The 27,094-nt window shown below is 46.9% G+C and overlaps 1 protein-coding gene across 1 annotated transcript in view; it reads right to left on the bottom strand.

Moving 5' to 3' along the window:
* Nucleotides 1-27,094, bottom strand: part of LOC134948044 (collagen alpha-1(I) chain-like) — a 327,117-nt gene that overhangs the window by 120,811 nt on the left and 179,212 nt on the right. Inside the window, exons 7-9 of the mRNA XM_063935802.1 lie at nucleotides 11,369-11,947; nucleotides 9,472-9,516; nucleotides 9,053-9,172 (exon numbers count right to left, since the gene is read on the bottom strand). Coding sequence (XP_063791872.1) covers nucleotides 9,053-9,172; nucleotides 9,472-9,516; nucleotides 11,369-11,947 — 744 coding nt within the window. The remainder of the gene's footprint in view (nucleotides 1-9,052; nucleotides 9,173-9,471; nucleotides 9,517-11,368; nucleotides 11,948-27,094) is intronic.

Raw genomic sequence — 27,094 nt, 5'->3', positions numbered from 1 at the left:
AATGGCGATGCCGGCCACAGGAGACGCCAGACTGACAAGCGCACATTTAACCACGCGGGCACAGCGGAGGCCGCGGCTGATGAAATCACCACTCTGACATTCTGCATGTGGAAACTCAGGAACAGCGGGATCCGGTCCTGGAACGCTGAGCCAGCCTTAGGAGGCATCTGAAGGGTAAGTAATGGCGTCCAGATACCCGGATCGTGACAGTATGATCTAGAGGCAGTGTAGTGTAGGTGGGTGAGTACAGTGTATGATCTAGTGGCAGTGTAGTGTAGGTACGTGAGTACAGTGTATGATCTAGAGGCAGTATAGTGTAAATGGGTGAGTACAGTGTATGATCTAGAGGCAGTGTAGTGTAGGTGGGTGAGTACACTGTATGAGCTAGAGGCAGTGTAGTGTAGGTGGGTGAGTACAGTGTATGATCTAGAGGCAGTATAGTGTAGGTGGGTGAGTACAGTGTATGACCTAAAGGCAGTGTAGTGTAGGTGGGTGAGTACAGTGTATGATCTAGAGGCAGTGTAGTGTAGGTGGGTGAGTACAGTGTATGATCTAGAGGCAGTTTAGTGTAGGTGGGTGAGTACAGTGTATGAGCTAGAGGCAGTGTAGTGTAGGTGGGTGAGTACAGTGTATGATCTAGAGGCAGTGTAGTGTAGGTGGGTGAGTACAGTGTATGATCTAGAGGCAGTGTAGTGTAGGTGGGTGAGTACAGTGTATGATCTAGAGGCAGTGTAGTGTAGGTGGGTGAGTACAGTGTATGATCTAGAGGCAGTGTAGTGTAGGAGGGTGAGTACAGTGTATGATCTAGAGGCAGTGTAGTGTAGGTAAGTGAGTACAGTGTATGATCTAGAGGCAGTGTAGTGTAGGTAAGTGAGTACAGTGTATGATCTAGATGCAGTGTAGTGTAGGTGGGTGATTACAGTGTATGATCTAGAGGCAGTGTAGTGTAGGTGGGTGAGTACAGTGTATGATCTAGTGGCAGTGTAGTGTAGTTACGTGAGTACAGTGTATGAGCTAGAGGCAGTGTAGTGTAGGGGGGTGAGTACAGTGTATGATCTAGTGACAGTGTAGTGTAGGTGGGTGTGTACACTGTATGATCTAGAGGCAGTGCAGTGTAGGTGGGTGAGTATACTGTATGAGCTAGAGGCAGTGTAATGTAGGTGGGTGAATACACTGTATGATCTAGAGGCAGTGTAGTGTAGGTGGGTGAGTACAGTGTATGATCTAGAGGTATTGTAGTGTAGGTGGGGGAGTACACTGTATGATCTAGAGGCAGTATAGTGTAGGTGGGGAGTACAGTGTATGATCTAGAGGCAGTGTAGTGTAGGTGGGTGAGTACAGTGTATGATCTAGAGGCATTGTAGTGTAGGTGGGTGTGTACACTGTATGATCTAGAGGCAGTGCAGTGTAGGTGGGTGAGTATACTGTATGAGCTAGAGGCAGTGTAATGTAGGTGGGTGAATACACTGTATGATCTAGAGGCAGTGTAGTGTAGGTGGGTGAGTACAGTGTATGATCTAGAGGTATTGTAGTGTAGGTGGGGGAGTACACTGTATGATCTAGAGGCAGTATAGTGTAGGTGGGGAGTACAGTGTATGATCTAGAGGCAGTGTAGTGTAGGTGGGTGAGTACAGTGTATGATCTAGAGGCATTGTAGTGTAGGTGGGTGAGTACACTGTATGATCTAGAGGCAGTATAGTGTAGGTGGGTGAGTACAGTGTATGATCTAGAGGCAGTGTAGTGTAGGTGGGTGAGTACAGTGTAGGTGTTATGATTCCAGCACTCTGGTCTGAGGAGATCTTATTGCAAGGACCGGAGCACTGGAACGTAATGCTGGGAAAGGGGAATGGAAAGGGAATAGCCCCTGGCGCCCTATCTCCGTTGTCTCGCCCGTGCTGTCAGTACACTCTTGCGAGACCATGGTTGCTTGAGCCCATGGCAGCAGCGTTTGAAGGGTGGATTACGTCTGCCCAACTTCGATGCCCCCTCAGGTCTTAGTGAGAGACAAAGAGTGTACTGAGACAGGGTGATAACAAGGGGCCCTCTTACTGAAACAACCAAAAGCCAGGGGCTACTAACTAGCCTAAAACTAAATGTATGTGCGGTTTGCCGCCAAAGGAAAAGAACAACAAAGGAAATGCTGACCACACGCCCACACAATACTTTTGTGTACCGGCGGTGACAGCATAAGCAGAACCCTCTGCAAAACACCAGTGACAGAAATAATAATGGAATACAGCGGCCTAGGCCGACGGACGCGGCAGAGCCGCTACTCACGGAACCGGTACGAATACTGGCAAACGGACAGGAACTCCCAATGCTGCTGACACAGACTCTTAGAACTGGAGGACAGGCAGAATCCCAAACGAAAGACCGGTGGACACCAAGAAGCCAGAAACTTGACCAGGCACAGGCAAAGGCACTGGACCTCAGGACAGGAACGCCTCACGGCAGGACACGGGATCAGACATAGGAATCGACACAGGGACTGACTCTGGAATCGACACAGGAAGCTCAGGAACTAGCAGGAACCAAGCTCAGAACTCAAGCAGACCGGATACCCAGAAATATCACCAGCATCTGTGAATTGCAGTCAGCCAGCATATAACAGAGAGGCCTAATTAATAATCTCATGCAGCTGCCCTCTTGCATGACTCCAAACTGACAAGATGCAATTAGCAGCCAGGTGAGGCTGAACACATGGGAACAAGCTGCAATTACACAGACTCACCAGCGGCAGCAGACAAGAGTATTCTAAAACAGAGCAATAGGAAATCCTGGCATGCAAGACAACTTTATAAACATAAAATAGGAATGAACCACTACCTGTGGTTCATAACAGTATCCCCTCCTTAAGGGTGAGCTCCGAGCACCCCATGACACCCACGGGGAACATGAACAGAAGTATAACATAAAATACATAACCAAAATGCAAAAATGGAAATGAGCCACAGCCGTGGCTCATAACAGTAGGATCTAGAGGCATTGAAGTGTAGGAGGGTGAGTACAGTGTATGATGTAGAGGCAGTGTAGTGTAGGAGGGTGAATACAGTGTATGATCTAGAGGCAGTGTAGTGTAGGTGGGTGAGTACAATATATGAGCTAGAGGCAGTGTAGTGTAGGTAGGTGAGTACACTGTATGATCTAGAGGCAGTGTAGTATAGGAGGGTGAGTACAGTGTATGAGCTAGAGGCAGTGTAGTGTAGGTAGGTGAGTACAGTGTATGATCTAGAGGCAGTGTAATCTAGGAAGGTGAGTAAAGTGTATGATCTACATGCAGTGTAGTGTAGGTGGGAGAGTACAGTGTATGATCTAGAGGCAGTGTAGTGTAGGAGGGTGAGTACAGTGTATGATCTAGAGGCAGTGTAGTGTAGGTGGGTGAGTACACTGTATGAACTAGAGGCAGTGTAATGTAGGTGGGTGAGTACAGTGTATGAGCTAGAGGCAGTGTAGTGTAGGTGGGTGAGTACACTGTATGAGCTAGAGGCAGTGTAGTGTAGGTGGGTGAGTACAGTGTATGATCTAGAGGCAGTGTAGTGTAGGTGGGTGAGTACAGTGTATGATCTAGAGGCAGTGTAGTGTAGGTGGGTGAGTACACTGTATGAACTAGAGGCAGTGTAATGTAGGTGGGTGAGTACAGTGTATGAGCTAGAGGCAGTGTAGTGTAGGTGGGTGAGTACACTGTATGAGCTAGAGGCAGTGTAGTGTAGGTGGGTGAGTACAGTGTATGATCTAGAGGCAGTGTAGTGTAGGTGGGTGAGTACAGTGTATGATCTAGAGGCAGTGTAGTGTAGGTGGGTGAGTACAGTGTATGATGTAGAGGCAGTGTAGTGTAGGTGGGTGAGTACAGTGTATGATCTAGTGGCAGTGTAGTGTAGGTACGTGAGTACAGTGTATGATCTAGAGGCATTGTAGTGTAGGTGGGTGAGTACAGTGTATGAGCTAGAGGCAGTGTAGTGTAGGAGGGTGAGTACAGTGTATGAGCTAGAGGCAGTGTAGTGGAGGAGGGTGAGTACAGTGTATGATCTAGTGGCATTGTAGTGTAGGTGGGTGTGTACACTGTATGATCTAGAGGCAGTGCAGTGTAGGTGGGTGAGTACACTGTATGAGCTAGAGGCAGTGTAATGTAGGTGGGTGAGTACAGTGTATGATCTAGAGGCAGTGTAGTGTAGGTGGGTGAGTACAGTGTATGATCTAGAGGTATTGTAGTGTAGGTGCGTGAGTACACTGTATGATCTAGAGGCAGTATAGTGTAGGTGGGTGAGTACAGTGTATGATCTAGAGGCAGTGTAGTGTAGGTGGGTGAGTACACTGTATGATCTAGAGGCAGTATAGTGTAGGTGGGTGAGTACAGTGTATGATCTAGAGGCAGTATAGTGTAGGTGGGTGAGTACAGTGTATGATCTAGAGGCAGTGTAGTGTAGGAGGGTGAGTACAGTGTATGATCTAGAGGCATTATAGTGTAGGTGGGTGAGTACAGTGTATGATCTAGAGGCAGTGTAGTGTAGGTAGGTGAGTACACTGTATGATCTAGAGGCAGTGTAGTGTAGATGGGTGATTACAGTGTATGATCTAGAGGCAGTGTAGTGTAGGTAGGTGAGTACAGTGTAGGATCTAGAGGCATTGAAGTGTAGGAGGGTGAGTACAGTGTATGATCTAGAGGGAGTGTAGTGTAGGTGGGTGAGTACAATATATGAGCTAGAGGCAGTGTAGTATAGGAGGGTGAGTACAGTGTATGATGTAGAGGCAGTGTAGTGTAGGTGGGTGAGTACAGTGTATGATCTAGAGGCAGTGTAATCTAGGAAGGTGAGTAAAGTGTATGATCTACATGCAGTGTAGTGTAGGTGGGAGAGTACAGTGTATGATCTAGAGGCAGTGTAGTGTAGGAGGGTGAGTACAGTGTATGATCTAGAGGCATTGTAGTGTAGGTGGGTGAGTACAGTGTATAATCTAGAGGCAGTGTAGTGTAGGTGGGTGAGTACAGTGTGTGATCTAGAGGCAGTGTAGTGTAGGTGGGTGAGTACAGTGTATGATCTAGAGGCAGTGTAGTGTAGGTGGGTGAGTACAGTGTATGATCTAGAGGCAGTGTAGTGTAGGTGGGTGAGTACACTGTATGAACTAGAGGCAGTGTAATGTAGGTGGGTGAGTACAGTGTATCAGCTAGAGGCAGTGTAGTGTAGGTGGGTGAGTACACTGTATGAGCTAGAGGCAGTGTAGTGTAGGTGGGTGAGTACAGTGTATGATCTAGAGGCAGTGTAGTGTAGGTGGGTGAGTACAGTGTATGATCTAGAGGCAGTGTAGTGTAGGAGTGTGAGTACAGTGTATGATCTAGAGGCAGTGTAGTGTAGGAGGGTGAGTATAGTGTATGATCTAGAGGCAGTGTAGTGTAGGTGGGTGAGTACAGTGTAGGATCTAGAGGCATTGAAGTGTAGGTGGGTGAGTAGTGTATGATCTAGAGGCATAGAAGTGTAGGTGGGTGAGTACAGTGTATGATCTAGAGGCAGTGTAGTGTATGAGCTAGAGGCAGTGTAGTGTAGGTTGGTGAGTACAGTGTATGATCTAGAGGCAGTGTAGTGTAGGTGGGTGAGTACAGTGTATGATCTAGTGGCAGTGTAGTGTAGGTAAGTGAGTACAGTGTATGATCTAGAGGCATTGTAGTGTAGGTGGGTGAGTACAGTGTATGAGCTAGAGGCAGTGTAATGTAGGTGGGTGAGTACAGTAATATGTTCTAGAGGCAGTGTAGTGTAGGTGGGTGAGTACAGTGTAGGATCTAGAGGCATTGAAGTGTAGGAGGGTGAGTACAGTGTATGATGTAGAGGCAGTGTAGTGTAGGTGGGTGAGTACAGTGTATGATCTAGAGGCAGTATAGTGTAGGTGGGTGAGTACAGTGTATGATCTAGAGGCAGTGTAGTGTAGGAGGGTGAGTACAGTGTATGATCTAGAGGCATTATAGTGTAGGTGGGTGAGTACAGTGTATGATCTAGAGGCAGTGTAGTGTAGGTAGGTGAGTACACTGTATGATCTAGAGGCAGTGTAGTGTAGATGGGTGATTACAGTGTATGATCTAGAGGCAGTGTAGTGTAGGTAGGTGAGTACAGTGTAGGATCTAGAGGCATTGAAGTGTAGGAGGGTGAGTACAGTGTATGATCTAGAGGGAGTGTAGTGTAGGTGGGTGAGTACAATATATGAGCTAGAGGCAGTGTAGTATAGGAGGGTGAGTACAGTGTATGATGTAGAGGCAGTGTAGTGTAGGTGGGTGAGTACAGTGTATGATCTAGAGGCAGTGTAGGAGGGTGAGTACAGTGTATGATCTAGAGGCAGTGTAGTGTAGGTGGGTGAGTACAGTGTATGATCTAGAGGCAGTGTAGTGTAGGTAGGTGAGTACACTGTATGATCTAGAGGCAGTGTAGTGTAGGAGGGTGAGTACAGTGTATGATCTAGAGGCAGTGTAGTGTAGGTGGGTGAGTACAGTGTATGATCTAGAGGCAGTGTAGTGTAGATGGGTGAGTACAGTGTATGATCTAGAGGCAGTGTAGTGTAGGTGGGTGAGTACACTGTATGATCTAGAGGCAGTGTAGTGTAGATGGGTGAGTACAGTGTATGATCTAGAGGCAGTGTAGTGTAGGTGGGTGAGTACACTGTATGATCTAGAGGCAGTGTAGTGTAGGTGGGTGAGTACACTGTATGAGCTAGAGGCATTGAAGTGTAGGTGGGTGAGTACATTGTATGATCTAGAGGCAGTGTAGTGTAGGGGGGTCAGTATAGTGTATGATCTAGAGGCAGTGTAGTGTAGGTGGGTGAGTACAGTGTAGGATCTAGAGGCATTGAAGTGTAGGTGGGTGAGTACAGTGTATGATCTAGAGGCAGTGTAGTGTAGGAGGGTGAGTACAGTGTATGAGCTAGAGGCAGTGTAGTGTAGGTTGGTGAGTACAGTGTATGATCTAGAGGCAGTGTAGTGTAGGTGGGTGAGTACAGTGTATGATCTAGAGGCAGTGTAGTGTAGGTGGGTGAGTACAGTGTATGATCTAGAGGCAGTATAGTGTAGGTGGGTGAGTACAGTGTATGAGCTAGAGGCAGTGTAGTGTAGGTGGGTGAGTACAGTGTATGATCTAGAGGCAGTGTAGTGTAGGTGGGTGAGTACAGTGTATGATCTAGAGGCAGTGTAGTGTAGGTGGGTGAGTACAGTGTATGATCTAGAGGCAGTGTAGTGTAGGTGGGTGAGTACAGTGTATGATCTAGAGGCAGTGTAGTGTAGGTGGGTGAGTACACTGTATGATCTAGAGGCAGTGTAGTGTAGGTGGGTGAGTACAGTGTATGATCTAGAGGCAGTGTAGTGTAGGTGGGTGAGTACAGTGTATGATCTAGAGGCAGTGTTGTGTAGGTGGGTGAGTACAGTGTATGAGCTAGAGGCAGTGTAGTGTAGGTGGGTGAGTACAGTGTATGAGCTAGAGGCAGTGTAGTGTAGTTGGGTGAGTACAGTGTATGATCTAGAGGCAGTGTAGTGTAGGTGGGTGAGTACAGTGTATGATCTAGAGGCAGCGTAGTGTAGATGGGTGAGTACAGTGTATGATCTAGAGGCAGTGTAGTGTAGGTGGGTGAGTACACTGTATGATCTAGAGGCAGTGTAGTGTAGGTGGGTGAGTACAGTGTATGATCTAGAGGCAGTGTAGTGTAGGTAGGTGAGTACACTGTATGATCTAGAGGCAGTGTAGTGTAGGAGTGTGAGTACAGTGTATGATCTAGAGGCAGTGTAGTGTAGGTGGGTGAGTACACTGTATGATCTAGAGGCAGTGTAGTGTAGGTGGGTGAGTACAGTGTATGATCTAGAGGCAGTGTAGTGTAGATGGGTGAGTACAGTGTATGATCTAGAGGCAGTGTAGTGTAGGAGGGCGAGTATAGTGTATGATCTAGAGGCAGTGTAGTGTAGGTGGGTGAGTACAGTGTAGGATCTAGAGGCATTGAAGTGTAGGTGGGTGAGTACAGTGTATGATCTAGAGGCAGTGTAGTGTAGGAGGGCGAGTATAGTGTATGATCTAGAGGCAGTGTAGTGTAGGTGGGTGAGTACAGTGTAGGATCTAGAGGCATTGAAGTGTAGGTGGGTGAGTACAGTGTATGATCTAGAGGCAGTGTAGTGTAGGTGGGTGAGTACAGTGTAGGATCTAGAGGCAGTGTAGTGTAGATGGGTGAGTACAGTGTATGATCTAGAGGCAGTGTAGTGTAGGAGGGCGAGTATAGTGTATGATCTAGAGGCAGTGTAGTGTAGGTAGGTGAGTACAGTGTAGGATCTAGAGGCAGTGTAGTGTAGGAGGGCGAGTATAGTGTATGATCTAGAGGCAGTGTAGTGTAGGTGGGTGAGTACAGTGTAGGATCTAGAGGCATTGAAGTGTAGGTGGGTGAGTACAGTGTATGATCTAGAGGCAGTGTAGTGTAGGTGGGTGAGTACACTGTATGATCTAGAGGCAGTGTAGTGTAGATGGGTGAGTACAGTGTATGATCTAGAGGCAGTGTAGTGTAGGTGGGTGAGTACAGTGTATGATCTAGAGGCAGTGTAGAGTATGTGGGTGAGTACAGTGTATGATCTAGAGGCAGTGTAGTGTAGGTGGGTGAGTACAGTGTATGATCTAGAGGCAGTGTAGAGTATGTGGGTGAGTACTGTGTATGATCTAGAGGCAGTGTAGTGTAGGTGGGTGAGTACAGTGTATGATCTAGAGGCAGTGTAGTGTAGGAGGGTGAGTACACTGTATGATCTAGAGGCAGTGTAGTGTAGATGGGTGAGTACAATGTATGATCTAGAGGCAGTATAGTGTAGGTGGGTGAGTACAGTGTATGATCTAGAGGCAGTGTAGTGTAGGAGGGTGAATTTACTGTTTTATCTAGACGCCGTATGGTGTATGGTCAATATTGATTTATTCTAGAATCAGGTACAAAGTATATGGATCAATCCACAGACTGATTCACCCATTACTGGGTCCAAACTGCAGACACATTTATGGTCCACAGATTATCCTGGGGCAGGGGAAATATTTATAAATCACTTCATAGATTGACCTACATAGAAGGCTGCCCAGTCCTCCTGAGAGTTCCTCCAAATCATTATGGTGGGCACTCCTGGGGGGCCACGGGGGCCAGGATTCCCAGTCATTCCCACACGTCCCATTACACCTGGATCTCCCTGAAAGATAAACAGATTTCAATAATAGGTCTCCAGCACCCAGACTGTATGCTAATATATGCAGATGTATTCTTCTCCGCAGCCCTCTACAACGTAACCGTTACCTTATGTATATGTCTTAGCGTGTAATTTAAATAAGTTAATTAAACAGGCTTTATAGGAGACGCCATCAGAATATTAAATACATGGCTAATACACTCTACCAGTCATATATACCAGAGGTAGGCTTTCCATTTGCATTTAACTACAAGTCCCAGGATGACAAGCTATGGTTTACAAACAGATTTTATTATGCGTACCTTATCTCCTTTAGCGCCAGCAAACCCAGGACGACCGCGACAGCCCTGAAATGCACACATTAGTTACCGCTTCTGTTTATGTACGTTGTAAGATGCCGCAGACACCTTGTAGTGACAAAGGATAGCTTAAATCTTCTGGCATTCTCATTTCTTACCACTAGGTGTCAGGGTGCACACTGTGGCGTCACATATACTGTATGCATCACATTTGCACATTTATAATTCAAAGCACTGGGAAACACCACAGGATGTTTATAATCCTTTAGACCAGGGTTAGGCAAACTGTGGAACTCCAGCTGCTGAGCAACTACTTTTCCCAGCATGCCCTGCCATGTTTTAACATTCCCTAAAAGCAAAACTGTTTCAGGGCATGCTGGGAGTTGTAGTTCCACAGCTGCTGGAGTGCCACAGGTTGCCTGCCCCTGAGCTAGACAGTGCGTTCACATTTCGGTGTCAGATAATTTGTGCTCAACAGCCGGAATCTTAAAATCTAATTTCTTTATTCCAGACAAATTACCAGACACACCCGGGACGTACAAGATTATGGCATGTAGATTTTTATCACTTTAAAAAAAAACGTCAGAGTTCAGCCGGCACCGCGGATGTCGGGAAAACCCGGACTCTATTATATCCCGCCCATTAAACATTGGTCTTTTTATACACTGGATAGCGTATGGAATAATGTATTAATATTACTATAGATGGTCTCTAGTATAGGCTGTATAAAACAAAGTTGTCAGTAAAAGGTTAAACATTCCATCATAAATACATACACAAACATAATAGAACCAGTACTGCACTGTCTAAGCACACATTCTCCCACCTCCTGGTACGGCTCCTGTCTCTTCTTCCTGGTAGCTACTCTCTAGTCCAGTGCACTGATGGAGGACTCAGATCCACACACACAGCAACCTTGGTAGAAGACTTTACTACCACTGGGCATGTGCAGCAGATCCGCTCAGTCCCTCACACTGCATGATGTGGCGGCATCTCTAGTAATTATATTATATACCATTGCTATAGTGGTCATAATGTGAGCCACTTGCCAAAAGGCAGGTGGTCCCCCCCCCTCAATCATGATGAGATGGGAATATAAGAGGAGCTGCAGCACTGACGATAGATGTAAGAGGGGAGAGAGTAGGAGGATGCAGTAGTCCAGGCCTGGCCAACCTGTGGCTCTCCAGATGTTGTGAAACTACACATCCCAGCATGCCGTGCCACAGTTTTAGCATTCCCTAATAGCAAAACTGTGGCAAAGCATGATGGGACTTGTAGTTTTACAACAGCTGGAGAGCCACAGGTTGGCCAGGCCTGCAGTAGTCCAAGCGGGAGATGACAAGAACATGACCAAGAGATATGGTAGCGTCACGGGAGAGGAGGGGTCGGATTCTGGAGATGTTGGAAGTGGGTAGAACATACTGTGAAATAGAATAATGGCGTAATGAATGACAAGTGCTTTTCACAGTATTTTAGCAATGAGCTTCCAGAGGCAGGTCTGTACTTTTACCCACTGTACCGGTCTCTACAACAGTAACCCAGGCCTGGATCTGCCTGTGAGAGTGATTAGACTTGTTCTGCGCAGAACCCAGCAGCTCAGTGCTCTGCAGCAGCAATGCTAGCCACTGTGCCACCAAACTGCCCCAGTAATGCTAGGCCTATGCCACAGTATAAACCACTAGCACAAGATGCCCACAAGTCACTTTCCTCCGTTACCTCCACAGAAAGAACAGAAGCAAATGAAGGAGGACGGAAAGACTATTTATCCGTATATGTCTTATGCCCCAGAACTACGTTACTAACTATAAGTCACCATAATCCTGCATAAGTATACATATCGGGCATGTATAAAAGAAATATATCCGTAAGGCAATACTGTGGGAGACGTTGCATTACTCACAGGAGGACCGCGTGGTCCTGGATACCCCCGTACAGGCGTCTTCTTTGGCTTCCCAACGGTAGGATAATTATCCACTTGGGGAGCTCCAGGCTCCCCCGATCCCCCTACTGGGTCACCGTCGCTGGTGGTGATAGCTGGCACCGTGGTCATCGTCTCATTCCTCCTCAGTGGTGCGGTTGTAGGACTGGGCAGCTGGCCGGTGGACGTGTTTCTCACCGGCGTCGGCAGCGGGCTAGGCTTGGTATATGTGAGGTTTTTGGTGAGGTCTAGGACGTCACCTGTGAACTTGTCAGTGGGAGTGAGTTCCGCACTCAGAACAGAACTTTTCTCCTCTTTGTCCGCAGTGATGTTCTCCTCCACCGGGTCCACTTTCTTCAGCCGATCGTCTTTCTTTGTGGCCTTCCCCGTGGCTCCAGGGAGATAAACTGAGCCCTGGCCGGAAGCAGGAATGAAGCCTTCTTCTTTCAGATCCGACAAGTCCAACTCGCTCAGGTATTTGTGAGACACCGAGTCCACCATCTGCTCATTGACCGGTCCGTGTCCTTCTGACTCCTTCTGCGATGGGTTTGACAGAAGACCCTATAGGAAGAGACACCACATAACGTATATTATACAACATTGCGTAATCCAGCAGGAAACTGTACATGGAAAATAGTGCAAGTAACACACCACACTTTGTGTAAGTTCGGAAACTCCAACACACACCGGCAGTAGTAGCTCCAATCCACATTGAGGCCTACAACTAAAATATGAACCAACGCCCTAGAGCGCTCTCCCACTGTCTGCACCTTCATGCGTTATTTCAGGAACACCGACCTTATTATAACCTCACAGTGTCCAGAAGGTATACGGCTACAATCCCGGCGGTCGGGATCCCGACGCACAAGATACCGGCGCTGGAATTCCGACATACGAAGGAATGCCGAAGCTGGAATCCCGCTAGGGGCCAGGACACCAACACTGGAATCCCAACCAGGGTAGGGTAGGGGGAGGGTTAGACTACTTACGGACCCTTGTTGCGATTTGGACTGCTGGGATGCCGCTGTCTGTCTCCTGACCGCTGGCATCCCGACAGCCGACGTTTCATACCCATCCAAAATACCATAATGTTCTGATCTCCCCAAAATCTCCTGATCCCTGCACCATGTCCCGATCTAAAGACCACCAGGCAGGAATGGCGCATCCGAAGACGCTGAAGGTGGGCCTCTCAGTCCTCGCGCATGGCTGAACACCATGGCAAGGGCCTATAGAAGTACTGGCATAAGGTCAAAGATGACCGGCTAAAGACGCACACGCCGCTCCGATGCGACTCAGAATCTGCCCTACATGTGCCGTGCCCATGGCTGGTATAAAAGATTATTTATTACATAGACAGTAAGGGGGAGATTCAAATGTTTGAAAAGTCAGTTGGGTGTCTGTTTTTTCCTATATAATAGACAGGAAAAAACAGACTCCCAACTGACTTTTCAAACATTTGAATCTCCCCCTAAGAATGCAGATTGCGGGCACATCCTGAGAGCCACCCGCTTCCAAATAAATATAAATGTAACAGGGTGTAGCGTATTAAAGACAAGTATTTAAGTGAATTTATTTATTACCAGTCATTTATATAGTGCACACATATTCCGCAGCGCTGTACAGAGAATAATTGGCCATTCACATCAGTCCCTGATGTCATGTTTACAATAAAAAAAATCAGTAACCTCTTATACCACACTGGTCCTAGAAGCCCTGACCTCTGTGTGAGGTGTTAGTATGTATTAGCCCATAAGACCTTTAAGGCTCCATGTGATTGTATACAACCCCTACAGACATGTAATTTACATATCTGCATGGACAAGAAGGATGTGGATTATACTGCCTCATTCTAATAGAGCTGAGACCCTAATAATGGTGTACAGGCTACAGGATTCTATTTCCAGACACTGAAAACTCTGCAGCATAGTCACCAGCGTATATCACCAATATATATGAGCATAGATCATACATTATGAACAAATTGTATCCAGCGCTCTACTTGTGTGGATAAACGCTGTGGCAGCAAAATTGTGGTGGAGGTTAAACCCAATACCTCTTTAAAGATATATAACATAAGGGTACACAATTGCGCCTGAATATGTGGTGGTAATGGTTGTAATACTAAATGACAAGTATACACTGTATATATGAAGAATTAGTGTATTTATTCTAAAACAAAATGACAGAAAGAGAATAAATGGAAAAAGATGTGAAAAAATAGAAAATTAATACATTAATGAAAGAGTGTATATATATATATATATATATGTATATGAAAGAATTCTATACATATGTATACTTTGGTCCGCAGTCCAGTACAATAGAGTGTGGCGTCCCACCTCGTTTAATTGTGCTCAAACTTCTACCACAATGTGTGGAGGGGTATATACAACACAGTCCCAGAGGAGCTCGTTCAGTAATATATGGGGGTCACGGTCAAAGAGTCTGTTGCAGCAGCTTGATCCTGTCTTGAGAGGGAGGGGGGGTGAGGTGATCTTCTGACGGTGCTAGCAAATGAAGGGGTACCCCAGGTGGCTATGCGGGAGGGATGAGTTGCAGGAGATAGGTAATTATTGGCTCTGGACTCGCCGCTCTCTGACTCGGTCTGTGGCTGCGGAAGGTGCCCGTGTAGACAGGCGTCTGCCGCCGGCCAGATCCGAGGAGTGCGGTCGTGTCTCTGGGGGGGAAAGTGTCACTGACTTCGAGACCCGGAGCGGGACTGTCCGCAGTGCACCTCCCCACTTACAGAGCCCTTACCTTGTTCTTCTGTGCTCGATTCCCAACTTCCGCTGTCACCTTGCTTCCTTGTCAGTCTTGCAGCTTTTCGTCCGGTTTCACTTTCACTTTCCTGTACCTCGCGGTCACGTGACCTGTTCCTGTTCCTCAGCAGTCTTCAGCGCCGTGGGTGATGAATGTGTCCAGAAATAGAGAGCTCTGCTGTGTTGAATATGATTAAGGCAGTCTGTTTGAAACGGTGTCCTGTTAGCTCCTACGCGTGTCGACCTTTCTAGGTCTTCCTCAGGGAGTCTATGAGTGCCATATTCAGTGTGGGCTATTTATGCCCATACTTGCTTATGTCATAGAAAAGGGGGCGTGTTTCTCGAATTATAATGGGGATTTGTTATATAACGACTATACAGACAATCATACAATAAAAAGAATATACAAGGAAAGAATGGGATATAGAAAAACAATAATAATAGTAATAGTAAACAAAACAAGCAAAAATGATATATGTAAAAGGTATAACGACCATAAAGAATGATTTTTGAGACTGAATCATTAGTGAATATTGGGAAATGATGAGAGTTCGTTTCTGGTGAATTTATTAGTTGTGTGAGAATTTTCTGTTACTACATTTGGAGGTAGTGACAGTCTGTGGTTTGTGGGTTAAAAGTTGATAAATGGGGTTATGGACAATCCGAAGATTATGAATAAAACCTAATTGGGATAAAAAGTGAAAAATTTTGTTATGTAAACACAATATGTTAATATATTATTAATTATTAACCCATTAGTAAAACTTATTGTATGCGGAAAAATTATCTGTGTTTTGGTATATTTCACTGCAAAATTGGTTACATGGTGTAAAATTAAATTTGCTAGGCTCTAATGACTTGACCCACCAAAATGTACGCTAATAGGGCTTGATGGCTTAGCAAATATGAAGCAAATCCATGTACGATATTAGTTCATGATTACTGATCTCACCTCATTGTCTAGATTGAGGCCCCGTGGTTTCAGCGTTTTTAGGGTGTAGATCCACCTCAACTCTTCTTTATTAATTTGTTTAATCCCGGCGGGGATGAAAATCTTGGGGATCAAACTAGTGTCACCCAATTGGAGGGGAGGGGATTTTATTAAACAAATTAGGTGGATCTACACCCTAAAAACGCTGAAACCACGGGGCCTCAATCTAGACAATGAGGTGAGATCAGTAATCATGAACTAATATCGTACATGGATTTGCTTCATATTTGCTAAGCCATCAAGCCCTATTAGCGTACATTTTGGTGGGTCAAGTCATTAGAGCCTAGCAAATTTAATTTTACACCATGTAACCAATTTTGCAGTGAAATATACCAAAACACAGATAATTTTTCCGCATACAATAAGTTTTACTAATGGGTTAATAATTAATAATATATTAACATATTGTATTTACATAACAAAATTTTTCACTTTTTATCCCAATTAGGTTTTATTCATAATCTTCGGATTGTCCATAACCCCATTTATCAACTTTTAACCCACAAACCACAGACTGTCACTACCTCCAAATGTAGTAACAGAAAATTCTCACACAACTAATAAATTCACCAGAAACGAACTCTCATCATTTCCCAATATTCACTAATGATTCAGTCTCAAAAATCATTCTTTATGGTCGTTATACCTTTTACATATATCATTTTTGCTTGTTTTGTTTACTATTACTATTATTATTGTTTTTCTATATCCCATTCTTTCCTTGTATATTCTTTTTATTGTATGATTGTCTGTATAGTCGTTATATAACAAATCCCCATTATAATTCGAGAAACACGCCCCCTTTTCTATGACATAAGCAAGTATGGGCATAAATAGCCCACACTGAATATGGCACTCATAGGGGTATATTTACTAACATTCGTAATTTCCGAAAATAGGTCAAAGTTCAATCACGAATGACATCGAGAGTGTAAAACTGCAACTTTTTGAATTTATTACGATGGATTTACTAAGCTGTCGTATTCGTGTTTTTCTTTTCTTCCGATGTCGATGTCATTCGTTTTTTTTTACCTAATTTTACGGCAGTGATTAGCAAAACACTGCCGTTTTTTTTACAATCAATCTCGGCCGGATCTGTGTGATCCGTGCTGGGGTTCTTTTTATTTTTTATTTTTAATTAAACAATGTAAAATCCCCCCAAAAAATGCGTGGGGTCCCCCCTCCTAAGCATAACCAGCCTCGGGCTCTTTGAGCCGATCCTGGTTGCAGAAATATGGGAAAAAAAATGACAGGGGTTCCCCCATATTTAAGCAACCAGCATCGGGCTCTGCGCCTGGTCCTGGTCCCAAAAATACGGGGGACAAAAAGAGTAGGGGTCCCCCGTATTTTTAAAACCAGCACCGGGCTCCACTAGCTGGACAGATAATGCCACAGCCGGGGGTCACTTTTATATAGTGCCCTGCGGCCGTGGCATAAAAAATCCAACTAGTCACCCCTGGCCGGGGTACCCTGGGGGAGTGGGGACCCCTTCAATCAAGGGGTCCCCCCCCCCAGCCACCCAAGGGCCAGGGGTGAAGCCCGAGGCTGTCCCCCCCCATCCAATGGGCTGCGGATGGGAGGGCTGATAGCCTTTGTTGTAAAATAAAAGATATTGTTTTTAGTAGCAGTACTACAAGTCCCAGCAAGCCTCCCCCGCATGCTGGTACTTGGAGAACCACAAGTACCAGCATGCGGCGGAAAAACGGGCCCGCTGGTACCTGTAGTACTACCACTAAAAAAATACCCAAAAAAACACAAGACACACACACCGTGAAAGTATAATTTTATTACATACATACACACATACATACATACTTACCTTATGTTCCCACGCAGGTCGGTCCTCTTCTCCAGTAGAATCCAAGGGGTACCTGTTGAATAAATTCTACTCACGAGATCCAGGGGTCCAGGCTCCTCGGCAAATCCAGGGATAATCCACGTACTTGAATAAAACAAAAAAACGGTTGCCCGACCACGAACTGAAAGGTGACCCATGTTTGCACATGGGTCACCTTCCCACGAATGCCAGAAACCCACTTTGCCTTCTGGCTAAGTGGGTTTCTTCAGCCAATCAGGGAGCGCCACGTTGTAGCACTCTCCTGATCAGCTGTGTGCTGCTGTCCTCACTGCAAGGCAGCACGCGGCAGTGTTACAATGTAGCGCCTATGCGCTACATTGTAACCAATGATGGGAACTTTCTGCTCAGCGGTGACGTCACTTTAGGTCAACCGCAGGGCAGAAAGTTCCCATCATTGGTTACAATGTAGCGCATAGGCGCTACATTGTAACACTGCCGTGTGCTGCCTGTCACTCAGTACAGGACCACACAGCTGATCAGGAGAGTGCTACAACGTGGCACTCCCTGATTGGCTGAAGAAACCCACTTAGCCAGAAGGCAAAGTGGGTTTCTGGCATTCGTGGGAAGGTGACCCATGTGCAAACATGGGTCACCTTTCAGTTCGTGGTCGGGCAACCGTTTTTTTGTTTTATTCAAGTACGTGGATTATCCCTGGATTTGCCGAGGAGCCTGGACCCCTGGATCTCGTGAGTAGAATTTATTCAACAGGTACCCCTTGGATTCTACTGGAGAAGAGGACCGACCTGCGTGGGAACATAAGGTAAGTATGTATGTATGTGTGTATGTATGTAATAAAATTATACTTTCACGGTGTGTGTGTGTCTTGTGTTTTTTTGGGTATTTTTTTAGTGGTAGTACTACAGGTACCAGCGGGCCCGTTTTTCCGCCGCATGCTGGTACTTGTGGTTCTCCAAGTACCAGCATGCGGGGGAGGCTTGCTGGGACTTGTAGTACTGCTACTAAAAACAATATCTTTTATTTTACAACAAAGGCTATCAGCCCTCCCATCCGCAGCCCATTGGATGGGGGGGGACAGCCTCGGGCTTCACCCCTGGCCCTTGGGTGGCTGGGGGGGGGGGACCCCTTGATTGAAGGGGTTCCCACTCCCCCAGGGTACCCCGGCCAGGGGTGACTAGTTGGATTTTTGATGCCACGGCCGCAGGGCGCTGTATAAAAGTGACCCCCGGCTGTGGCATTATCTGTCCAGCTAGTGGAGCCCGGTGCTGGTTTTAAAAATACGGGGGACCCCTACTCTTTTTTCCCCCCGTATTTTTGGAACCAGGACCAGGCGCAGAGCCCGATGCTGGTTGCTTAAATATGGGGGAACCCCTGTCATTTTTTTCACCATATTTCTGCAACCAGGATCGGCTCAAAGAGCCCGAGGCTGGTTATGCTTAGGAGGGGGGACCCCACGCAATTTTTTTTGAAAAAATAAGCACTTTCCCACCCCTTCCCACTGATATACATGCACGGATCTCATGGATCCGTGCATGCCTATCCAATCACGAATAAAAAAAAAAGGTCTGTTTTTTTTTAGCACTTTTTTACGAGTTGTAATTTTTCACGGCAGTGTTTGTTCTTTTTTGGCTTTGCACTTCTTAGTAAATGACCGAGATTCATACTTAAACAGCCGCGTTTTGACCGATGGTGTATTCATTCGTAATTTTTTACCTGAACTTGCAAAAAATTACGAATGCCCTCATCACTGCCGTGATTAGTGTTTAGTAAATTACCGAGATTAACCGAGATGACACTTTGAAGAAAAAACGGCATCTCGGTCAAAATCGGGAGCTTAGTAAATATACCCCATAGACTCCCTGAGGAAGACCTAGAAAGGTCGACACGCGTAGGAGCTAACAGGACACCGTTTCAAACAGACTGCCTTAATCATATTCAACACAGCAGAGCTCTCTATTTCTGGACACATTCATCACCCACGGCGCTGAAGACTGCTGAGGAACAGGAACAGGTCACGTGACCGCGAGGTACAGGAAAGTGAAAGTGAAACCGGACGAAAAGCTGCAAGACTGACAAGGAAGCAAGGTGACAGCGGAAGTTGGGAATCGAGCACAGAAGAACAAGGTAAGGGCTCTGTAAGTGGGGAGGTGCACTGCGGACAGTCCCGCTCCGGGTCTCGAAGTCAGTGACACTTTCCCCCCCAGAGACACGACCGCACTCCTCGGATCTGGCCGGCGGCAGACGCCTGTCTACACGGGCACCTTCCGCAGCCACAGACCGAGTCAGAGAGCGGCGAGTCCAGAGCCAATAATTACCTATCTCCTGCAACTCATCCCTCCCGCATAGCCACCTGGGGTACCCCTTCATTTGCTAGCACCGTCAGAAGATCACCTCACCCCCCCTCCCTCTCAAGACAGGATCAAGCTGCTGCAACAGACTCTTTGACCGTGACCCCCATATATTACTGAACGAGCTCCTCTGGGACTGTGTTGTATATACCCCTCCACACATTGTGGTAGAAGTTTGAGCACAATTAAACGAGGTGGGACGCCACACTCTATTGTACTGGACTGCGGACCAAAGTATACATATGTATAGAATTCTTTCATATACATATATATATATATATATACACTCTTTCATTAATGTATTAATTTTCTATTTTTTCACATCTTTTTCCATTTATTCTCTTTCTGTCATTTTGTTTTAGAATAAATACACTAATTCTTCATATATACAGTGTATACTTGTCATTTAGTATTACAACCATTACCACCACATATTCAGGCGCAATTGTGTACCCTTATGTTATAGATCATACATGCCTCCCCTCCCTGATAATCCCAGAGACTCCCCGACATAGCAGCGATCTCCGACTCCCCGACATAGCAGCAATCTCCCTGACTCCCTGACATAGCAGAAATCTCCCTGACTCCCTGACATAGCAGAAATCTCCCTGACATAGCAGAAATCTCCCTGACTCCCCAACATAGCAGCAATCTCCCTGACATAGCAGCAATCTCCCTGACTTCCTGACAGCAGCAATCTCCCTGACTTCCTGACATAGCAGCAATCTCCCTGACTCCCTGACATAGCAGCAATCTCCCTGACTCCCTAACATAGCAGCAATCTCCCTGACTCCCCGAAATAGCAGCGATCTCTCTGACTCCCTGACATAGCAGGGATCTCCCTGACTCCCTTACATAGCAGCAATCTCCCTGACTCCCTTACATAGCAGCAATCTCCCTGACTCACCGACATAGCAGCAATCTCTCTGACTCCCTGACATAGCTGAAATCTCCCTGACTCCCCAACATAGCAGCAATCTCCCTGACTCCCTTACATAGCAGCAATCTCCCTAACATAGCAGCAATCTCCCTGACTCCCCGACATAGCAGCAATCTCCCTAACTCCCTGACATAGCAGCAATCTCCCTGACTCCCTGACATAGCAGCAATCTCCCTGACTCCCCGACATGGCAGCAATCTCCCTGACTCCCCGACATGGCAGCAATCTCCCTGACTCCCTGACATAGCAGCAATCTCCCTGACTCCCCAACATAGCAGCATTCTCCCTGACTCCCCGACATAGCAGCAATCTCCCTGACTCCCCGACATAGCAGCAATCTTTCTGACTCCCTGACATACTGTAGCTGCAATCTCCCTGACTCCCTGACATAACAGCAATCTCCCTGACTATGACATAGCAGCAATCTCCCTGACATAGCAGAAATCTCCCTGACTCCCTGACATAGCAGCGGTCTCTCTGACTCCCTGACATAGCAGCAATCTCCCTGACATAGCAGCAATCTCCCTGACTCTATGACATAGCAGCAATCTCCCTGACTCTATGACATAGCAGCAATCTCCCTGACTCCCCGACATGGCAGCAATCTCCCTGACTCCCCGACATGGCAGCAATCTCCCTGACTCCCCGACATGGCAGCAATCTCCCTGACATAGCAGCAATCTCCCTCTGACTCCCCGACATGGCAGCAATCTCCCTGACTCCCCGACATGGCAGCAATCTCCCTGACATAGCAGCAATCTCCCTGACTCCCTGACATAACAGCAATCTCCCTTACTCTGTGACATAGCAGCAATCTCCCTGACATAGCAGAAATCTCCCTGACTCCCTGACATAGCAGCGATCTCTCTGACTCCCTGACATAGCAGCAATCTTCCTGACATAGCAGCAATCTCCCTGACTCTATGACATAGCAGCAATCTCCCTGACATAGCAGCAATCTCCCTGACTCTATGACATAGCAGTGATCTCCCTGACTCCCTGACATAACAGCAATCTCCCTGACTCCCCGACATGGCAGCAATCTCCCTGACATAGCAGCACTCTCCCTGACTCTATGACATAGCAGCAATCTCCCTGACTCCCTGACATAACAGCAATCTCCCTGACTCTATGACATAGCAGCAATCTCCCTGACTCCCTGACATAGCAGCAATCTCCCTGACTCCCCAACATAGCAGCATTCTCCCTGACACCCCGACATAGCAGCAATCTCCCTGACTCCCCGACATAGCAGCAATCTTTCTGACTCCCTGACATACTGTAGCAGCAATCTCCCTGACTCCCTGACATAACAGCAATCTCCCTGACTCTATGACATAGCAGCAATCTCCCTGACATAGCAGAAATCTCCCTTACTCCCTGACATAGCAGCGATCTCTCTGAATCCCTGACATAGCAGCAATCTCCCTGACATAACAGCAATCTCCCTGACATAGCAGCAATCTCCCTGACTCTATGACATAGCAGCAATCTCCCTGACTCTATGACATAGCAGCAATCTCCCTGACTCCCCGACATGGCAGCAATCTCCCTGACTCCCCGACATGGCAGCAATCTCTCTGACATAGCAGCAATCTCCCTGACTCCCCGACATGGCAGCAATCTCCCTGACTCCCCGACATGGCAGCAATCTCCCTGACATAGTAGCAATCTCCCTGACATAACAGCAATCTCCCTGACTCTATGACATAGCAGCAATCTCCCTGACAAAGCAGAAATCTCCCTGACTCCCTGACATAGCAGCGATCTCTCTGACTCCCTGACATAGCAGCAATCTCCCTGACATAGCAGCAATCTCCCTGACTCTATGACATAGCAGCAATCTCCCTGACATAGCAGCAATCTCCCTGACTCTATGACATAGCAGTGATCTCCCTGACTCCCTGACATAACAGCAATCTCCCTGACTCCCCGACATGGCAGCAATCTCCCTGACATAGCAGCACTCTCCCTGACTCTATGACATAGCAGCAATCTCCCTGACATAACAACAATCTCCCTGACATAGCAGCAATCTCCCTCACTCTATGACATAGCAGCAATCTCCCTGACTCTATGACATAGCAGCAATCTCCCTGACTCCCCGACATGGCAGCAATCTCCCTGACTCCCCGACATGGCAGCAATCTCTCTGACATAGCAGCAATCTCCCTGACTCCCCGACATGGCAGCAATCTCCCTGACTCCCCGACATGGCAGCAATCTCCCTGACATAGTAGAAATCTCCCTGACATAACAGCAATCTCCCTGACTCTATGACATAGCAGCAATCTCCCAGACATAGCAGAAATCTCCCTGACTCCCTGACATAGCAGCGATCTCTCTGACTCCCTGACATAGCAGCAATCTCCCTGACATAGCAGCAATCTCCCTGACTCTATGACATAGCAGCAATCTCCCTGACATAGCAGCAATCTCCCTGACTCTATGACATAGCAGTGATCTCCCTGACTCCCTGACATAACAGCAATCTCCCTGACTCCCCGACATGGCAGCAATCTCCCTGACATAGCAGCACTCTCCCTGACTCTATGACATAGCAGCAATCTCCCTGACATAACAGCAATCTCCCTGACATAGCAGCAATCTCCCTCACTCTATGACATAGCAGCAATCTCCCTGACTCTATGACATAGCAGCAATCTCCCTGACTCCCCGACATGGCAGCAATCTCCCTGACTCCCCGACATGGCAGCAATCTCTCTGACATAGCAGCAATCTCCCTGACTCCCCGACATGGCAGCAATCTCCCTGACTCCCCGACATGGCAGCAATCTCCCTGACATAGTAGCAATCTCCCTGACATAACAGCAATCTCCCTGACTCTATGACATAGCAGCAAACTCCCTGACATAGCAGAAATCTCCCTGACTCCCTGACATAGCAGCGATCTCTCTGACTCCCTGACATAGCAGCAATCTCCCTGACATAGCAGCAATCTCCCTGACTCTATGACATAGCAGCAATCTCCCTGACATAGCAGCAATCTCCCTGACTCTATGACATAGCAGTGATCTCCCTGACTCCCTGACATAACAGCAATCTCCCTGACTCCCCGACATGGCAGCAATCTCCCTGACATAGCAGCACTCTCCCTGACTCTATGACATAGCAGCAATCTCCCTGACATAACAGCAATCTCCCTGACATAGCAGCAATCTCCCTCACTCTATGACATAGCAGCAATCTCCCTGACTCTATGACATAGCAGCAATCTCCCTGACTCCCCGACATGGCAGCAATCTCCCTGACTCCCCGACATGGCAGCAATCTCTCTGACATAGCAGCAATCTCCCTGACTCCCCGACATGGCAGCAATCTCCCTGACTCCCCGACATGGCAGCAATCTCCCTGACATAGTAGCAATCTCCCTGACATAACAGCAATCTCCCTGACTCTATGACATAGCAGCAATCTCCCTGACATAGCAGAAATCTCCCTGACTCCCTGACATAGCAGCGATCTCTCTGACTCCCTGACATAGCAGCAATCTCCCTGACATAGCAGCAATCTCCCTGACTCTATGACATAGCAGCAATCTCCCTGACATAGCAGCAATCTCCCTGACTCTATGACATAGCAGTGATCTCCCTGACTCCCTGACATAACAGCAATCTCCCTGACTCCCCGACATGGCAGCAATCTCCCTGACATAGCAGCACTCTCCCTGACTCTATGACATAGCAGCAATCTCCCTGACATAACAGCAATCTCCCTGACATAGCAGCAATCTCCCTCACTCTATGACATAGCAGCAATCTCCCTGACTCTATGACATAGCAGCAATCTCCCTGACTCCCCGACATGGCAGCAATCTCCCTGACTCCCTGACATGGCAGCAATCTCTCTGACATAGCAGCAATCTCCCTGACTCCCCGACATGGCAGCAATCTCCCTGACTCCCCGACATGGCAGCAATCTCCCTGACATAGTAGCAATCTCCCTGACATAACAGCAATCTCCCTGACTCTATGACATAGCAGCAATCTCCCTGACATAGCAGAAATCTCCCTGACTCCCTGACATAGCAGCGATCTCTCTGACTCCCTGACATAGCAGCAATCTCCCTGACATAGCAGCAATCTCCCTGACTCTATGACATAGCAGCAATCTCCCTGACATAGCAGCAATCTCCCTGACTCCCTGACATAACAGCAATCTCCCTGACTCCCTGACATAACAGCAATCTCCCTGACTCCCTGACATAACAGCAATCTCCCTGACTCCCCGACATGGCAGCAATCTCCCTGACTCTATGACATAGCAGCAATCTCCCTGACTCCCTGACATAACAGCAATCTCCCTGACTCTATGACATAGCAGCAATCTCCCTGACTCTATGACATAGAAGCAATCTCCCTGACTCCCCGACATAGCAGCAATCTCCCTGACTCCCTGACAAAGCAGCGATCTCCCTGACTCCCTGACATAGCAGCAATCTCCCTGACTCTATGACAAAGCAGCAATCTCCCTGATTGCACCTTCCCCCCACTATGTAGCTGTTATATACTTGACGAAAAACAGTAATTCAGAGATATATACATGTAAATTGATATGGCTACATGCATTTTCAAATAAGGTTTCTTGTGGGCACTTATGGAACCACACGTGGGTAAAACACAATACATGACCAAAGCTCTGAAAAGTACCAGCGTATTGTCATCAACACGTAGATCTTACTCAGCAATAACTGCAACATATTATATATAGATAGATGCAGTATATCTCTGTGCCAAACTAAGGGGTCTATTTACTAAGCCCTGGACAGAGATAAAGAACCATTTTCCAAAAACAGCCTGTAACATGACAGCTGATTGGCTGGTGCTTCATTTCCGTCCACTTTATTTCTCTCCAAGGCTTTAGTACATAGACCCCTATGTAACTGCTTTGGGGCTCACTTACATAAATGTAAGACAAGTCTATGACACACCTCTCTGATGGACCACTACATGTCCACGTTAAAGCCGCGCTCTTGGGTTTTGCTGTCACACACTACAGTACTGGAGAAAACAAGTGGAGTCATCTAAAAATGTCATCTTAGCGACCACAAAATTCTAAATCCAAAACTTCAGTTTCTCACAATCCCTCCACAATTTAGCACCAAATTATGCTCCAAGTTTTCTGCCGGTAAAGAACCCTCGCATGTACTTACCTGTCAGCGTTATACTCATTCTACATAACCCAACACAGAGAGCGCAATCACTCCGCAAGCGTCCAGGCCAGTAATGGCCAGTAATATACAGAGTGTCCTCTGCCCAACAATCCAGGGATCCTGAAACATCACAAGATGCACCTCTCCGCTCCAGCTGTTGTGAGAATATATCCCCATACGCCTTTCCAGACCAAAACTGCTGGGACTTGTAGTTCCACAATGGCTGACTAAACCTGCGTCATTTTGCAATAATTTTATTTTTAGAACATTTCCAGCACCGCTTTAGACGGCAATAAGAGATTATGGGGGTTATTCAGCGTTGTTAGCAAACCAAAAAAGTTAGCAGTTGGGCAAAACCATGCTGCAGTGCAGGTGGGGCAGATGTAACATGTGCAGAGAGAGTTAGATTTGGGTGGGGTGTGTTCAAACTGAAATCTAAATTGCAGACTAAAATGAAAGCAGCCAGTATTTACCCTGCACAGAAACATTATAACCCACCCAAACCTAACTCTCTCTGCACATGTTACATCTGCCCCACCTGCAGTGCACATGGTTTTGCCCAATTGCTAACTTTTTTGGTTTGCTAACAACTCTGAATAACCCCCTGTATCTGCCAAAGCCTCTTACCTCATGTGGGGAAAACAGGTCCACGCTAGTGAGGACCAGGAGGAGGATGATGAATCCATGTACAGGAGCGTCCACCATTGCTCCGGGCAGGCTGGACAGCATCCCAGGAACACTGAGGCTCTAGGAGTTCTTACTGCTTTGGCTTTTACCATTTGTTTCCTAGAATCCTGAACACAGCCCAAAAAGCAGGTGTGGCCGGGCTCGCTAAACACGCTCCTGTTTTTATGGCCCTCCTGCTTCTGGCAGATACCCTATAAAGAAGGGAGCATTTGAAGTCGTGTGTCCCCCCTGCTGGGCGTAAGGACAGGGTAACCGCCGAGGCCGCCTGCACACGCTGCTGATGTCAGACAGAAAAATACAAATAAAAAAATAATTATTTTTCTCTTTACAGCAGAAATGACAGAGGCGAGCGGACCTGGGAGCTATGGAAGAGCAGCCAGACGCACAGAGCAGACTTTTCCCAGCCCCAGGCTGTTCTCATCTTCCTAAATTGACATTTTTGCTATCTTTCATCACAACAACACTTCAAAGGGACCCCTAACCAGGCTCACAAATTTATAGCCCCCCCCCCCCCCCCCCGCCCCCCACTCCTTCTCCTTTCTTGTCAGAGGAGAATATGAAATGGGCCTGATCCTCTCCATTGTGGACACAGCGCCCGGGGCCTGTGGTTATTACAGAAGATTTATAGCAATCAGCAGCTTCTCATATTCATTGGGTTAGAGTGTCAGCTCTGCGGTTCATAATCTCTATACTGTGCATTCCACACATTGCATACACAATACATGACTTCATATACTAGACCCCTGGAGTCAGTATCTCTCTCTCTTACCCTATATACTGTATATATTTTGGTTTCAAGGTGAAGAGTCCCAGATCCTTTGGAACATATACATGTGGACTGCTGAAAAGTTGTATACTTCAACTCAGTGGGCGACGTCAGTCATGTGATGTCACACGGTTGTGAAAGTTGATCTGTAAGTGGGCAGCACTTCACCCATAATGACAGAAGGAAAAACATCACTATAAAGTTTTACTACCCCCCCCAATTAATAAC

This window comes from Pseudophryne corroboree, chromosome 8 (genome assembly GCF_028390025.1).
Source record: "Pseudophryne corroboree isolate aPseCor3 chromosome 8, aPseCor3.hap2, whole genome shotgun sequence".
NCBI classification, from domain to species: domain Eukaryota; kingdom Metazoa; phylum Chordata; class Amphibia; order Anura; family Myobatrachidae; genus Pseudophryne; species Pseudophryne corroboree.
This window is presented reverse-complemented; position numbering and strand designations above follow the sequence as displayed.